This window comes from Rhinatrema bivittatum, chromosome 1 (genome assembly GCF_901001135.1).
Source record: "Rhinatrema bivittatum chromosome 1, aRhiBiv1.1, whole genome shotgun sequence".
Taxonomy (NCBI): Eukaryota; Metazoa; Chordata; class Amphibia; order Gymnophiona; family Rhinatrematidae; genus Rhinatrema; species Rhinatrema bivittatum.
The window spans coordinates 835,162,476-835,179,563 of record NC_042615.1 but is presented as its reverse complement, the minus strand read 5'-3'; the positions used below and the strand labels follow the sequence as shown (position 1 = coordinate 835,179,563).

General features: G+C 45.0%; 1 protein-coding gene across 1 annotated transcript in view; it reads right to left on the bottom strand.

Moving 5' to 3' along the window:
* The window catches only part of LOC115079620 (talin-1-like), a 480,705-nt gene that overhangs the window by 200,796 nt on the left and 262,821 nt on the right, over positions 1–17,088 (bottom strand). The window contains 4 exon segments of the mRNA XM_029583330.1: positions 3,312–3,434; positions 5,494–5,583; positions 14,711–14,804; positions 16,830–16,969. Coding sequence (XP_029439190.1) covers positions 3,312–3,434; positions 5,494–5,583; positions 14,711–14,804; positions 16,830–16,969 — 447 coding nt within the window.

The window sequence follows — 17,088 nt, the reverse complement described above, 5'->3', positions numbered from 1 at the left end:
AGCCTCTTGCTACTGTTACATATTTAAAGCCTTACATGTTTTAGCTTCTCCTCATCTTCCCCCCCCATCGTTCACTTCACCCTGCTGATTTTTCTGATTGCTTTATATAACGTTATTGTTAAAACTAACATGTACATTTGTATATATATCTCGTATTATCATCCCCTGCCCTATAAACCGCTACCTGTTAATGTTATTATTGTAAAGCTTGTTCTAAGTTATTATTATTATTATTATTATTATTGTACAGCTTGTTGCTAAGTTATGTTACATTGTGAACCGAGGTGATGTTTTGCAAACGTGCCTCGGTATATAAGAAACCCTTAAATAAATAAATAAATAAGATGCTTTAATATGGTCCTAAAGATTTACAAACCCATGTGGTCTTCACAATGAAATTTGTTAGATGTTTCTTCATTTAAGTAGATTAGTTTAGATTAATCTAGGGAGCGGCTATTTTGTTTTGCTTATAGGAAAATTAGTTCTTACCAGCTAATTTCCATTCCTGAATTACCATAGATCAGTCCAGACAAGTGGGTTTTGCATCCCTTCCAGTAGATGGAGGCAGAGAATAAAAGCTCTGAGGCACTGCTACATATCAGAGAGTGCCACTTGCAGTTCCTCAGTATTTACCTGTACACCCAAGCCAAACTAGAGTGAAAACACAACCACTCCTGTCCTCTCAGAGCGAACGTCACACCAAGGGTTGGAGCCCCCTGAACTAGAGCCCCACATCAACCCACGGAACTAATCAAACCTGGTAATCCTGTTTATGTTCTGAATATATATATAATGAAATCCCTCAGATTGCATCCATGCAAGTTGAATGGTCTTCGGTCTTTTGTAAATAAGGGGCTGGGTCTCTGGACTGATCTGTAGTACTTTAGGAATAAAAATTAGCAGGTAAGAACTAATTTATCTTTCCTGTTCGTATCCCAGATCAGTCCAGACAAGTGGGATGTACCAAAGCACCTGTACACTGTGCAGATATGTGAAAGATCGGCTTTCAACACACACTTGCCAAAATTCGATTCCGCCGGCACCTGAACATCCAACTGGTAATGCGAGAGAAAGTGTGCAGTGAAGACCATGCTGCTGCCTGACAGATCCTCTGTGGTGATACCAACTGACATTCAGTCCAAAAGGCTGCCTGTGCCCTAGTTGAGTATGCTTGCAACCCCTCTGGAACCTTCCGACCCTTGCAGAGATAGGCTGAAAAAATACCTTCCTTCAACCAATGAGCAATAGTACTCGTAGAAGCCTTTCATCCCTTCTTTGGCCCGCCAAACAATACAAATAGATGATCCGACCACCAGAAACTGTTGGTGAACTTCAGATACAGCAACAATACCTGAACATGCAACAAATGAAGCTCCCTTGAGTGGGAAGGTACGCAGTCTGGTTAAGGTGAAACGATGAAACAACCTTAGGCAGAAATGAGGGTACCATATGTAAAGTCACCCTCTCCTCTGTAATTCTCAGAAACAGCTCTCTACAATACAAAGCCTGCAGCTCCGAAATCCAACTGGCTGAACAAAAATCATCACAAAAAAAAAACCACCTTCAGGGTGAGATCCTTCAATGCTGGCTTCTGTAATGTCTTGAACAGAGGTCCACATAGTACTCGAAGGACCAAGTTCACACTCCATGCCAGACAGAATCCGTGCACCAGCAGCTGTAAATGCTTGGCCCCCTTCAAGAATCATACCACATCTAGATGCGATGCCAAAGGCCTCCTTTGAAGCTTACCTCTGAGACATTCCAAGGCTTAACCTGTTTACTGTAAACCAGCATGATGTCCACAACTAATGCCGGTATATAAAAATGTTTAAATAAATAAATAAATACCCAGCTCATCCAAGACATGGGGAATGAAGGACCTCAACTCTTCTTCTTCTGGAATAACTCGGGTCATCCCCTTCAGTCACTGGAGTCTCCTCTGGATCGGCAGCATCATTATTTGTCTGGACTGCCACCTGCTGTGCCCTGGGTTGTCTCCTGGATCATCCCTTGGGTATCTACCAGCCTCAAATAGATCCGCCAGATCTGAAAAATCCTTGGTATACACATGGTCCATCTCACCCAAGGATCGAGCCAGACCCAAGCGACGCAGCAAGGCTCCTGAGCCTTAATCCCCTCCGGGCCCACCTTGACTATTTGAGGGGCACTGCAGCCTCCCCTTCAAGGGCCGCTTCTCTGTCACTCTTTGCCTGGTCAAATAGGCTTTGTGTAGGATCAGGCCAAACTCTGGAGAATAATTCTCCCTATCCATGGAATCAGACTCCTTCGAATACCCTTTACCCTCCAAAACCTCCTTCAAAGGCTGCCCCACCGGGGAAAGGGAGGGGGTGCCCCTGGGCCCTGCAAAAGTGGAGGTCTTTTTGCTGCGTGTCTTAGGAAGCACCTCTGCACTCCCAGCTGCCCCGGGAGCAACTGACATGGGCTTCGACAAGCAGGGGCTTCTCCGGCCATCTGCCGCTTCCGTGGAGATTCCCTCACCCCCAGAGGCGCAATCGCTACAAAAGGTACTCAAATTCAGCTGCATTCGGCACGATCCGCAGGCCTGACAGAATTTTGTGCACTGCGATGCAGATGGTATCAGGCCTACCACACGGCCGCCACACCACTGATGCTCAGGAAAAAAAACCAGCCTGCAGCTGCATCACTCAGGCACCCCCAACAAGCCCCGGGACCCCTGGCATTGTCTGATACTTCAAGCGGCTTCTCCCCAATGCGATCGCAGCCCTGCCTCACCAAGGCCTCCCGCAATCGAGCCCAGCTTCAGATCCAAAGGACTTTTTTTTCCTTTATTTAAAAATGACAAAAAATAAATGAATACATAGGCTGCAATCCTTCTCTGCTGCTAGCCAGCGATCTGGGGAGAAGCCCTCCACAGGAATGAGGAAACCAGGAACCCTGGCTATAAGTCCCCGGGGAGATGTGGGCAGAGCCAGTCAGATATTACCAACCCCTTGTCACCAGGCTCCACCTGAGGGATGGCCCACAAAGGTACCTAACACCTCAGGGAGCACTAACTCCTTTCTCTCCTGCTTCTTCTTAAAATCTCTAATTTCTCTCTTTTTTTTGTACTCTCTCTCAGACTGCAGGTTTCTACCTCTACCATCTGCTGGAGACAGAGAAATACTGAGGGACTGCAGGTGGCGCTCTCAGTTATGTAGCAGTGCCTTAAAGATTTTATTCTCTGCCTCCATCTGCTGGTAGGGATGCAAAATCCACTTGTCTGGACTAATCTGGGCATGTACAGGGAATGGTTCTGCGTTCTCCTGTCTGTGACACCTGAGCTATATTACCTGAGCGGCTGCTTCAGTCAGGCCACAGAGTGCTTTGGAGGCCACGCTGACAGAGTCCCCAAATTCTGGAAGATTACTGTTCTTGGCATTCTGGGAAATGCCAGCCATGGATTCACCCAGGACCTGCCAAAAAGAGAGCACGTGAACATCTTAGGGCAAACTTGTATTTCATCTGGATTTACTTAGACTATTACTCTCTCGGGATATAGAAATTAAAAGGATATCTTCCCACTGGTAAAATATACTGCAGCTAAACATCATAAGGTGTGCCCAGGACCCAATATTTCAATAAACACAAAGCCATGAGGTTAAGCAATGCAGTAATAAGACTATACTCACACACAGCTGAACCTCATCTCTACAGGGAAAGCCCGGTAATTCTCTGAGGAGACGTCCTGCACTTCTTCAGCCTCTGGTCACTCCACGAGGAATGTCCTGCACTTCTCTCTATACTTCCCAGTGACCAACCTCAGGTCACTCCACAAGGGACATTCTGCACGTCTCCCTATACTTCCCAGTGACCAACCTCAGGTCACTCCACGAGGGATGCTCTGCACGTCTCCCTAGACTTCCCAGTGACCAACCTCAGGTTACTCCACAAGGGACGTTCTGCACGTCTCCCTATCCTTCCCAGTGACCAACCTCAGGTCACTCCACAAGGGACATTCTGCACGTCTCCCTATACTTCCCAGTGACCAACCTCAGGTCACTCCACGAGGAATGTCCTGCACTTCTCTCTATACTTCCCAGTGACCAACCTCAGGTCACTCCACGAGGAATGTCCTGCACTTCTCTCTATACTTCCCAGTGACCAACCTCAGGTCACTCCACAAGGGACATTCTGCACTTCTCCCTATACTTCCCAGTGACCAACCTCAGGTCACTCCACGAGGAATGTCCTGCACTTCTCTCTATACTTCCCAGTGACCAACCTCAGGTCACTCCACAAGGGACATTCTGCACGTCTCCCTATACTTCCCAGTGACCAACCTCAGGTCACTCCACGAGGGATGCTCTGCACGTCTCCCTAGACTTCCCAGTGACCAACCTCAGGTCACTCCACGAGGAATGTCCTGCACTTCTCTCTATACTTCCCAGTGACCAACCTCAGGTCACTCCACAAGGGACATTCTGCACTTCTCCCTATACTTCCCAGTGACCAACCTCAGGTCACTCCACGAGGAATGTCCTGCACTTCTCTCTATACTTCCCAGTGACCAACCTCAGGTCACTCCACAAGGGACATTCTGCACGTCTCCCTATACTTCCCAGTGACCAACCTCAGGTCACTCCACGAGGGATGCTCTGCACGTCTCCCTAGACTTCCCAGTGACCAACCTCAGGTTACTCCACAAGGGACGTTCTGCACGTCTCCCTATCCTTCCCAGTGACCAACCTCAGGTCACTTTACGAGGGACGTTCTGCACTTCTCCCTATACTTCCCAGTGACCAACCTCAGGTCACTCCACGAGGGACATTCTGCACTTCTCCCTATACTTCCCAGTGACCAACCTCAGGTCACTCCACGAGGGACATTCTGCACTTCTCCCTATACTTCCCAGTGACCAACCTCAGGTCACTCCACAAGGGACGTTCTGCACTTCTCCCTATACTCCCCAGTGACCAACCTCAGCTCACTCCACAAGGGACGTTCTGCACTTCTCCCTATCCTTCCCAGTGACCAACCTCAGGTCACTCTACGAGGGACGCTCTGCATTTCTCCCTATACTCCCCAGTGACCAACCTCAGCTCACTCCACAAGGGACGTTCTGCACTTCTCCCTATACTCCCCAGTGACCAACCTCAGCTCACTCCACAAGGGACGTTCTGCACTTCTCCCTATCCTTCCCAGTGACCAACCTCAGGTCACTCTACGAGGGACGCTCTGCACTTCTCCCTATACTCCCCAGTGACCAACCTCAGGTCACTCCACAAGGGACGTTCTGCACGTCTCCCTATACTCCCCAGTGACCAACCTCAGCTCACTCCACAAGGGACGCTCTGCACTTCTCCCTATGCTCCCCAGTGACCAACCTCAGCTCACTCCACAAGGGACGCTCTGCACGTCTCCCTATGCTCCCTAGTGGTTGTGCTACTGTAGATGTTCTGCTCTCTGTGTATAATGAACCAGACAAGGACAGACTTAACTCTCCTCCTAGCCAGGTGCAAGAGACGGGCTTACCTTAGAGTTTTCCATCACGCTGTCCAAGCAGTCAAAGTAGGAGAGATCATTCACAGCTTCTGTGGGGTTTTCTAGCATCTCACGTACTGTCTGTATTGAAGCAAAGCAAATATCAACAGAGACAGTGATGAGGTTAATATTAAAAAATCCTAGAATGGGTAACTTAACTAGCTAACAATAACTTATCAGGGATATTCAGAGGAATAGAGGTTCTGGTGAATATCCTCAAAGAAAGTTATCAGGCTATTTCTAGCTCTGTATGTAGTCAAAAAAGTTTAAAAACCTGGCTTTTTAAAAAAACTTTTTACAATGAAAATGGAGAATAGAAATATGAACTAACAGGCAATGGAACATCAACATACAGCACAAAGTCACACAGATGCGCACTTGCATATTTTATTATTTTTTTCTCATACGTTAATTCTAATGCTAGATAGAGATAGTATAAAGTACTATAAGGTTACCATATTAATCATACATATGGAAAAGTTCCATGTCACCTTTCATATAGATTGTATTATTGAAACATGTAACCGAAACTATATCGGCACTTTGTAAGATAGCATTTCCCATGCTGAACATTAAATATATGTGCCTCTCTGTAAACCGTTGTGATGGTGCTTAACCAAGCGACGGAATAGAAAAGATTTTAAATAAATAAATATTGAAAAAGCCTAGAATGATATCAAGGGAGAAAGGTCCTGCTGAACATCAAGCTGTGTGCAGCTTTATCAGTGTGAAACCTAACCAATATAGTTTGAATATTACCGCTTAGCTTTCAAAGTTGTTCCAGTGAGTGTACCCGGATAACTTTAGTCTTAACCAGTTATAGTCAAACAATAGCCGATGTAGTACCAAGCAAGACATTTTAGAAAAGTGAGTGGGCCTTCAGGTCTGATGCTGCAGGCCTTCCACCCCACAAAATTAATGAAATAAATGGCAGGCTAGTGCCCGATCTCCCATTACCTCTAAACAAGACTCTTGTTTAACCACAACATTATTTAATATCTATTTGCACCCACTTTGTGAATCGTTGTTATATGCTGATGATGTTCAACTATTGTTTTTTGTTGGGCCAAATATCGCCGAGACATTTGCTCACATTTCTAACATTTTAGGTATGATAAATTCATAGATGACGCAGAACAAACTTTTGGTGAATTCTTCCAAAACAGAGGCCATGTAGATTTCTCAACCTTCTATGATAGCCCCTACATCTGCAATTGTACTCAGTGCTATAATTGTAATCATAAATTTGGGCTTTCAATTTGATTCCAATTTCACCTTATGTCCACAGTTGAAAATGGTAGTTAAAAAAAGAAAATTGGTTTACCTGCAAATTTTCATTCTTGTAGTACCACAGATCAGTCCAGACTCCTCCCTTCCAGCAGATGGAGACAGAGATAGTTTTGCAGGCACCGCCTCTTAACCTGGTGTGCAACCGGCAGCTCCTCAGTATTAATCAGTACCCAAGCATAAAATATTTAACAAAACGTCTAATAAATCAACTCTACAAAACTCCCCTGAATAAGCACAGGAAAGAGGAAAATTCATAATTAAGAACTATAACCAAATTTGGAATCGTTCTTGAAAAGGCTATTGAGAAACCTGTGCCATTCTTCAGAATTATTACAGAAGACAGATCGAGCAGAATCTCTAAACCTCCTCCTCCTCGCCCCCCTCCCCCCCCCCAGGCAGGACTCTGGACTGATCTGTGATACTACAGGAACAAAAATTAGAAGGTAAGGACCAATTTTTCTTTCCCTGTATGTACCCAGATCAGTCCAGACTCTTGGGATGTACCAAAGCTTCCCTAACTGGGGTGGGACTGTGAGAGTCCCACTCGAAGAACACTTTCACCAAAATTGAGGACGTCCGGGGCCTGGATGTCCAATTGGTAGTGTCTGGCAAAGGTATGTAAAGACTTTCAAGTAGTCGCCCTGCAAAGCTCTGGCGGAAAAAACAGTTGGCACTCTGCCCAGGAGGCCGTTTACGAACGGGTAGAATGAGCTCTTAACCCCTCCGGGATGGATCGACCTCGACAGATATATGCAGAACCAATAACCTCCTTCAACAAACGCGATACGGTGGCCTTTGAAGCTTTCAGATCCTTTTTTGTACCACTCCATAGCATAAAAAGGTGATTCGAGAACCTGAAACTGTTTGTGACATCTAGCTACTGCAACAAAGCCCTTCTAACATCCAGACGTCTTAATTCCTTTGCATGAGGCGTACCAATCTCCAAATTTGTAAAGGCCGGAAGCTCCACTGACTGATTTAAATGGAATACTGAAACAACCTTCGGCAGAAAAGACGGAACCGTCCTCAGAGAAACTCCAGAATCTGAAATCTGCAAAAAGGGTTCCCTACATGACAGGGCTTGAAGCTCAGATACCCTTCTGGAATAACAAATCGCCACCAAGAAATCACCTTCAGAGTCAGATCTTTTATGGTGGCCTCTTAAGAGGCTCAAATGGTACTTCACATATGTCCTTCAGAACCAAGTTAAGGATCCAAGAAGGGTATAACTTACAAACAGGGGAGTGCAAATGCTTAGCCTCGCAAAGGAAACGTATCACACCCAGATGCGCAGCCAGAGCTATTCCATGAACCTTGCACCACAAGCAGCTCAGGGCAGACACCTGCAGTCTCAGGGAACTAAAGGCCTCTCTATAAAAAGGCCAGAATCTGCACCACCAATGCTCTCCGAAGATCAACCCCCTGCTCCGTACACCAAGACTTGAAGATTCTCCAAACCCGGCCATACGCCAAGGAAGCAGAGGTCTTGCGAGCTCACAATAGAGAAGAAATAACATCCTCTGGATATCCTTTCTTCTTTAATTGCCTCCTTTCAAAAGCCAAGCCGCTAGACAAAATCGATTTGCTTGATCTGAAAATATAGGGCCCTGCCATAGAAGATGTGGTAGATGGCCCAGCCTCAAGGGGCTGTCTAGTACTAGACTGATCAGATCCGCAAACTGGCTGGCATCAGTAGTCACTACCATCCACTGTGGCACCTCTAGGTCAACTCCGCAGCACAAATGGTCCTGGCCAAGCTGCCATGAAAGACTGGACCTGGCAGAGTCTGTAAGCAGTAGTGGAAGATGAAACTGCTCTGAAATTGGATCCCACCGGGATAGCAAAACTTTACGTAAAGGTCTCATATGAGCAATGCCCGTGGAAGCAACTCCAAGGTCGAGGCCATGGAAGAGAGTACCTGCAAGAAATCCCAGACCCTGGGCACTTGGGCCTCCAACAGGTTCTGAACTTGAGACCACAGCTTGACAATCCATTCTTCCGTGAGAAAAGCCTTCACCACGCTGGTAACAAAGCATGCCCTGTGATGGAGAAAGATGGCTCTTGGACAGATTCACTCTCCATCCCAACAAACTCAGGCATTGTACCACTAATTCTACCGCTCGCCTGCAAAGGTCTTCCGACTTCGCCTGGATGAGCCACTCGTCCAGATACGGGTGGACTAGCACGCCCTTTTTTTTTTTTTTTTTTTAGCTTTATGAAAGAAACAAAAAGAACAATCTTATCTGAAGTGTGGCAGAGGCTTCTCCCATTCCTCCTGGAGATGAGGGAAAGGGACTACCAGCTTTCACCACAGGCAAAATGCAGTGAGCAATCTAGGGTCCGGAACACTGCTCGTCCACCTCTACAACAAGGAGGGATGGCCTCACCAGGTGCCACCAGAACCTGCCAAGTTCCTATGAGAGAAATTTCTTCTTATTTTATTTTTTTTTTCCACGCCTCTTGCACATTTTTTTTTTACTTTTGTAGCTGCTCCTTTCAGTTTTTTTCTAACAATTTTTCTCATTTTATCAAAGTTTCCCTTTTGAAAGTTTAGCACAAGACCTGTGGATTTGCATACTGTTCCTCTTCCAGTCATTAATTCAAATTTCTCTTAGCATGTCACTGTCCTCCCCGACACACAAGGGATTTCTATCCATAAAGATACCTTGCTCCTACCTTTTGGAAAAGTATTCCTGTCGAGGCTTGTACGGAGTCAAAATACCTTAAATGTAGCAAGTTGACCAAATCCTACCTTTTTAAGGCCGCTTGGGGTTAGACTGTGAGTTATCTACTTGTTAATTTTCCCTTAGGGAAGATAACAGATTGACTGCTTTTAATTGGATGGACTGGGCTGACCTATTTTTAAAGTGTTTTGGGGTCAGGCTAAAATTTATTAAAAATATTATTCAGATTTGTATTGCATCTTGGTTGTACTAGGGTGGGTGGGATTGTGTTGTTATGGGTTGTTTTAACAGGGGAAGACAGGTTGGTTAGATGGTTATCAACTGTTAACTTGTTTTTATGGAAGCTGGGTAATTAATTTTGTATAAATAAATAAGGAGGGGGTGGTTGTGATGTTTTTTGTTATGGAATGAAGTACTGAAGGGAGTAACAGGAGAGAATTATAGAGGAGCAATGAAGATTTTATTCAAGAACAGGTAATTGAATTATTATTGGGTGGGTATGGAGGGTTGCAATAATACAAGGAGAGGGGTGGATTTGGTTTTATTATGGGGGTGTTTGTGGAAATAGGGAATTTTTTATTTTATTGTAATTAAGTAATATTTGATGGTAATGGTTATAGGCTGCCTGCGCTCTAGTCGAATGCGCCTTGAGGCCTGTCAGAATTTTGCAATCCTTACAAATATAGGCCGAGCAAATGGCCTCCTTTAACCATTTAGAAATTGTAGCCTTAGAGGCTCTCTCTCCTTTCGTCACTCCACTGAATAACACAGAGATGATCTGATCATAGAAAGCTATTAATGACCTTCAAATAACGCGACGCTCATCCAGAAGATGAAGATCTCTATCATGTGGAAACTCTCTAGACCACTCCGGAAATGCTGGAAGCTCAACCAACTGATTCACATGGAAAGACGACAACTTTCGGCAAAAAAGAGGGAACCATATGCAACATCACCCTGTCATCCTCACTATGCAAAAAAAGGATCCTGACAAGACAGTGCCTGAAGCTCAGAAATCCGCCTGGCTGAACATATGGCAACCAGAAAAACTGTCTTCAATGTTTAAGTCCTTCAAATTAGCTCATCTCAAAGGCTCAAAAAGGATCCCCACAGAGAACCCGCAAAACTAAGTTGAGATTCCAATACGGACACACTTTCCGAACCAGAGGCCATAAATGCTTAATTCCCTTCAGAAAGAGAACTACATCGGGATGCCCCACAATTTGTCCCTAAGACAGCCCACGGCTGAAACCCGGACACGGAGAGAACTATAGACTAGGCCCTTGGACAAGCCCTGTTTTAGAAAGGACAAAATGTGAGGGAATCCCACAGACAGAGGGTCCAGCCACTGTTGAAGACACCAGGACTGAAACCCCTTCCAAACCCTGACATACGACATAGATGTAGGTGGTCTCCTAGCCTGGAGCAGAGTGCAGATTACTGGTTACAAATATTCCTTCAGGCACAAGCAATCTTCCCAATCCGAAAATATGGGTCCTTGTCACAGCAATCCTGGCAGGTGAGCCATCCGAAGATGTTCATCTATCGCCAGATACACTAGATCCCTGAACCATGGCTGCTGCGGCCACTCCTGTGCCACAAGCACTACTGCTCCACGAAAGAACGGGCATTCTCCACAGCTGGCCCCACCATCTGGAACAACCTGCCAACTGATCTAAGACTGGAACCCTGCCTGATCACCTTCCGAAAAAAACTCAAGACTTGGCTTTTCGTCCAAGCCTTCCCTCAAGCCTAACATCGCAACAGTTCTTTCAGTTAGCCCAATAGTCTAAATGACCGACACAGCCACTGTATAGTCATACGTTTTCTTTCTCCAGTTTTTTCTGTCCTTTATTTCCTGGCTACCCTAGCCCCCAAGTTCATTCTCCCTGTTATTTGTATCTGCGCTTCGGCCTTCCGGTTATATGGTTTTTGTTAAGTTAACCCCTAAGTTTGATGCAAACCGGCCTGATATGAAGCTTGTCATGAAGTTCGGTATAGAAAAATGTTAAATAAATACTGCTCCTGGGTGCATCTCTATGCACCGCAAAATATAACCGATGAGTGGCCAAGGAGGAAACACATACAGAAGAATCCCGGTTGGCCATAGGAACACCAGAGCATCTAGCCCTACCGAACCGGACTCTCTTCTGCGACTGAAGAATCTTTTTGTCTTTGCATTGGCCCATTTCGCCATGAGGTCCAACTGAGGAACACCTCATGTGGCACAAATGTGATTCTAGGCTTCTGGGGACAGTTCCCACACCCCAGGATCTAGCTGTTGCCTGCTGAAGAAATCCACCTGCAAGTTGTCCACTCCGACAATATGTGATTTTGCAATCCCCTTCGAGATGGCGCTCCGCCCACACAAATAGCTGAATCTCTCGAGCAACAGCATAACTCTTCGTCCCTCCTTGGCGGTTGATGTATGCCACCATCGTCACAATATCCGAAAACACTCGAACCATCCACCCCTCAATCAAGGGCAGGAACACCTCCAGGGCCCTGTGCACCGCCCTTGTCTCGATGACTGATCGACCAGGATGCCTCCACTGCGGACCAAAGCCCCTTGGCAGAATGACCCAGGCACACCGCCCCCTAGCCCTTGAGACTGGTGTCTGAGATCAGTACTACCCAGTCTAGGGCCTCCAGGTCCTTTGCTTTTCCAGGTTGGGCTGCGAGAGCCACCACGAAAGAATGGACTTGGATTCTCCTAGAAGAGGTAATGGCAGACGATACTCCTTTGACAACGGATTCCACCTGGACAAAAGCGCCTTTTGCAACGGGATGCATGTGAGCAAAAGCCCACAGAACCAAATGTAACATTGAGGCCATGGACTACAGCACCTATAAGTAATCCCAGACCTTTGGGAAAGACAGGCTCAACAGATGCATCACCTGTGCCTGCAACTTTGATATCCTGCCCACCATCAGAAATACCCTGCCTTTCTGGATACTGAAGTAGGTACCTAGATACTTCGATGACTGGGACAGAACCAGGTGACTCTTTACCTCATTGATCACCCAGAGAACTCAGGGTGTCCATTACTCACTGCATGGACCAACTGCACTCCTCCTCAGTCTTCACCCAAATGAGCCAATAGTCCAGCTATGGATGGCCCAGAATCCCCTGTCTCACCTTTGTGAAGGTTTAGGGAGCCAATCCGAAAGGGACAGCTCGGGACTGAAGTGTTGATCTTGCACCATGAACCACAGAAACCTCTGCTCCTTTCGAATAGGAATATGGTGGTAAGCTTTGGTCAGGTTCAAGGTTGCAAGGAATTCTTTACTGTGAACCACTGCTATCATAATATGTAATGTTTCCATCCATAAATGCGGCACCCGGAAGGCTACGTTTACCTTATGCAAATCCAAAATGGAACTGAAGGTACCCTCCCCTTCTTGGGAACCACAAAATAAATGGAGTGCATCCTCCTACGTTGCAGGGTGGCAACCTGGATAGGAACAAAGATTGATCTACAGGTTTGATTCCGTTGCCCTGAGGAGACAATAAAGAAATTGATTGGACAGTACTTTTTATTGACCATCTGACAGGGTTGTCCATGTTTCTTTAATTTTTTTAAACGTCTCTGGGTGTCATTAAGTCAGTGGTTTGGGGATTTACTATTGGTTGGAGGCCCCATAAAAATGACATTTATTCCAGCTGGTTTTTTTTTAAGATTCAACTGAAGCATCAGCCCGGCTGGAACACTAGTGCATAAAAATGGAGCAGAAGTTTTAAGATGAGACACAATTGTTTGTTCTTACTTTTCGTAGATGTTGGGCGCAGTGGATACGGGAGTAATAGATTACACGTGTGGAGACCGGGTTTCAGTCTTTTGAACAGGAGTTTCCTTATGACATCATATTTGCATAAAGTCCAGTGCAGTTTTGCATTGAAGAATTCACAATAATCAACACATCAAGGACAAGCTAAGAACTCAGCATCCAGCAAATTTGATTGTGATTAATGCTGTTCATTGGGGAGGATTCAAGACTGTTTAAGTTTTATTTGCAAATACCAACATTTTCAAAAAAAATCTTGAACTCACTCTGATAGATGATTAAATTGAGAGCTGCTCTGTGCCTTGTTGAGTGTTGCTGTACAGGCAGTTATGACATCAGTCTATATTTATTACACATATACTTTTGTATGAGATTTGCACACCTACCTTTTTGGGTTCATTGACATTTGGTGCTTCAGTGGTTGTGGGTAGTTTGGGATTTTATAGTAATTTTCTTTTTTAATGATCAGGGGAAGGGAGGACCCAATCTGTGAACCCTGGCACCTTTTTTTTTTTTTTTTTTTTTTTTAGTATTTAGGTGGAGTAGGGGGGGTGGGGGATATATAGCCCGATAGGGCCAAAATATATTTTGTTAAGGATGTTGGGGATCGGACCACAGACCCTTTTATATCTTTACCTTTCTTTTTTTTTTTTATTATAAACAGAGCTACTTACCTGGATATCTTTTAAGACAGTGATACCTGGATACCTTTTAAGACAGTGATTCCCAAACCTGTGCTGGATGATCCCCAACCGGTCAGGTTATCAGGATATCCACAATGAAGATGCACGAGATAAATTTGCAAGCACTGCCTCCATAGCATGCAATTTTTATTTTATGCATATTCATACATAATGCTACAGCAAATGTCCTTGTATCTGTGATGATTTATTTTTTATATGTTTTGTTGCATTTTATCTCTTATATGTTATTTTGTGCATAGTTATTTTTAATATGTAATATTTTATTTGAAATGTTATTTTGTGTAGACATAGATATTTTTAATATGAATGATATAGTTGTATTCTGCTATGATGTAATGAGCAGCGATATAGAAGAAACCTTTTAAATAAATAAAAAAATAGAAATTATGCAAATCCTGAAAACCCCCAGAACAGAGTAGGGAATCTCTGTTATCCAGCCACACAAGGCCAGATAGCTTTAGGCCCACTCTGAAGCAGCCGGATAACTCAATCCCTCGCCTGAACGTCCATGAAACAGCCCCCTTCTTTATCCAGCTATAAATTACCTGGATAGGTTAGTGAATATGCCAGATTTACCATTTAACGTTAAAAGTATCCATCTAAACGGCTTTTGAATGTGGACCTCATAATATACATCTCATTAACTGTGGGAATCTATCCAGAGGACACTGCTCAAAATCTTCATCCTGGAGCAGAAGTTAAATAGCAAAGAGAGAAGCCTCGTTTGCCCTAGCAGCTCCTTACCTCCAGCTCTCGCAGAGCATTGTCGCACTCCTTCTGTCCAGGAGCCTGCTGGGTGCACATGGTGATCAGCTGATTAATGCTGTCTGTGACCGCACTACCAAGACAAAAATCACACATCAGGCAGGTGCACAGGGCCCGGGCAACTAAGCTACAGCTGTGTAACATCAGAGTGAATCCTTCCTGATCTCTCATAAAGTAAGACTAGAAAATATACTCCAATGAGCTAGTCAAAGAACAAGAGAAAAATCATCTTTACATTGATATTATCAATTACGTCTCCATCTTTCTGAAGAGCTCATAGCATCTCTGCACTATTGTATTTGATGTTTTTAACTGGATTTTCTGTATATATATATTACTTAAAGCCCCTGGGTGATACACAAATCAAAATATCAAGTATTCAATCAATCCTGGGCCAAACATGACAAACCCCCTATGTGCCATCTAAGGAAAGATTTGGTCGTACCCTCAGAGTCATCCTGTGTTTGCTTCCTACTGAGGAAACATCTCGCTAGTCTAAGGGCCTCGGCAGGGGGAAGCAGCTCAGGGTCTGAGGGAGCAAACTGCACCTTTCGCACTTCTCAGTTTGATAAGGTAGTGCAGGCTGCTAAGAGGCCTGAGTGGCAAGTGTATAAGGAGGATTTCGAAGATGAAGAAAGACAAGTTTCATGAATAATTTCCTTTATATTCTATTCCCAAAAAGAGGGAGGAAGACACAAAGAATTTAAGACCTGTGAACATGATGGTATGACAGCTGTGTGTCAGAAGATGACTTCTGCGTTCTGGGAAAATAATGAATCTCTGAGACAAGAGAAGGGAGCAATCAGTGTTGCGTACCTGCAACAGGTGTTCTCCAAGGACAGTAGGACAAACCAGCCTAGCACAAGAGGGTGATGTCAGAGACGGCACCAACATGGAACGTTCTCTCTCTAGAGCTCAACAAGACTTCAAAGTCCTGAACATGTGTTGCTGCTGCGTGAGCCTCCTCAATCCCTTCTCTAGCTAAGCTTCAACCCCCAAAGAGGAGGGGAGGATTGTCTGTCCACAGGGAACACCTGTTGCAGGTAAACAACTTTGCTTAATCTGTGGATAAGCAGGACAAGCAAGTGGGGGACTCCCAAGCTGAGGCCTATTTGAATCTTTGCTACTTGGAAATGAAATGCAACTCATAAAAAAGCTGGAAGTTATTGCACAGGTTTCATAAGGCTGCTTGGCCAAATGTAGTCTGAGACAAGAGTGCTTTATAAAAGTGAATACAGAGGACCAGGTGTCTGCTTTGCACATATCTTGAAGCGAAGCAGACTGAAGGATACTTTGATGCTGATGATGGGTTTTAACTTTGATAGGGATTTGTTTTCTAGATTTTAGACAGGAAAAGGAAATGCAGTCTGGAGAACCTGTGTAGACAAGGTTTGCTTTTTAATTGGTAAGCCTTATTCAGCTTAATCATGAGAGGCAAAGAGTAGTGTAGGTTTCATGAAAGGCCTTGGTCCTTTCCAGACAGAAGGATCTTCTTCTGCAGTCTACTGTATGAAAAGAAGGCGCAGCCTTATTAGAGGGAGGTTTCGGAAAAAAATCTGGAAAAAAGCCAGCTAAGTCTGGCCTGGCCACAGAGCTGTCCTAAAATTCACCAGAAGACAGCTGGCTATATTCAGTAATGATGGTTTATCTGGCTAACTTTGCAATCCACACAGTGACTGAATATGGACCAATAATACAAGAAACATTTCCAAAAAAGAAGCTGCAATTAAGAGAGAGCAATTCTATGTTCTTTCGAACTGGCAGAAGAAAAGAGGCTGAGGAGGCTCGCGCGACTGTGGCTGTGCAGGAACCTCCCGTGCATGCTCAGAAGGGATTTTAATTCTTTATTATGAGCTCTTGAATTAGCGTGCAGCATTTCAGCACCACTGTTAGCATCACCCACTTGTGTGGCGGGCTTAGCTCTGCTTGTCCTGGGATTAAAGCAGTGCTCCTACAAGTCACCTCGAGTCTCTGCATCTCCCTTGTTAAGAATCTGAGAAAGCGGCTATTTTCTCACCAGTACTGGGCTGCCAGATAGCATCATCCACAAAGTCTCCTGGTGCCCACGTGTGCTACCCAAGCTCTACTCCCCGCTTACCGAGCAGCAGCCGCCAGCTGATTCTTCAGGTTGGGCGCAGTGGGGTCTGCAGACAAGGCTTTAGCAGCCAGCAGCAGTTTGCTGGAGGACATCGAGATGCTCTTCAGATTGGACACCACCTGGGCCTGATCTTCCTTATTCTGCAAGTAATCAATATCATCAGATTCTTTATTATCACACGGGATCAGTCGTGCTTTGCACACAAGAGCAGAAAGTGGCCGTTTCCTTACAGAGGCAAAGCATCGTGCTTAGCACTGAA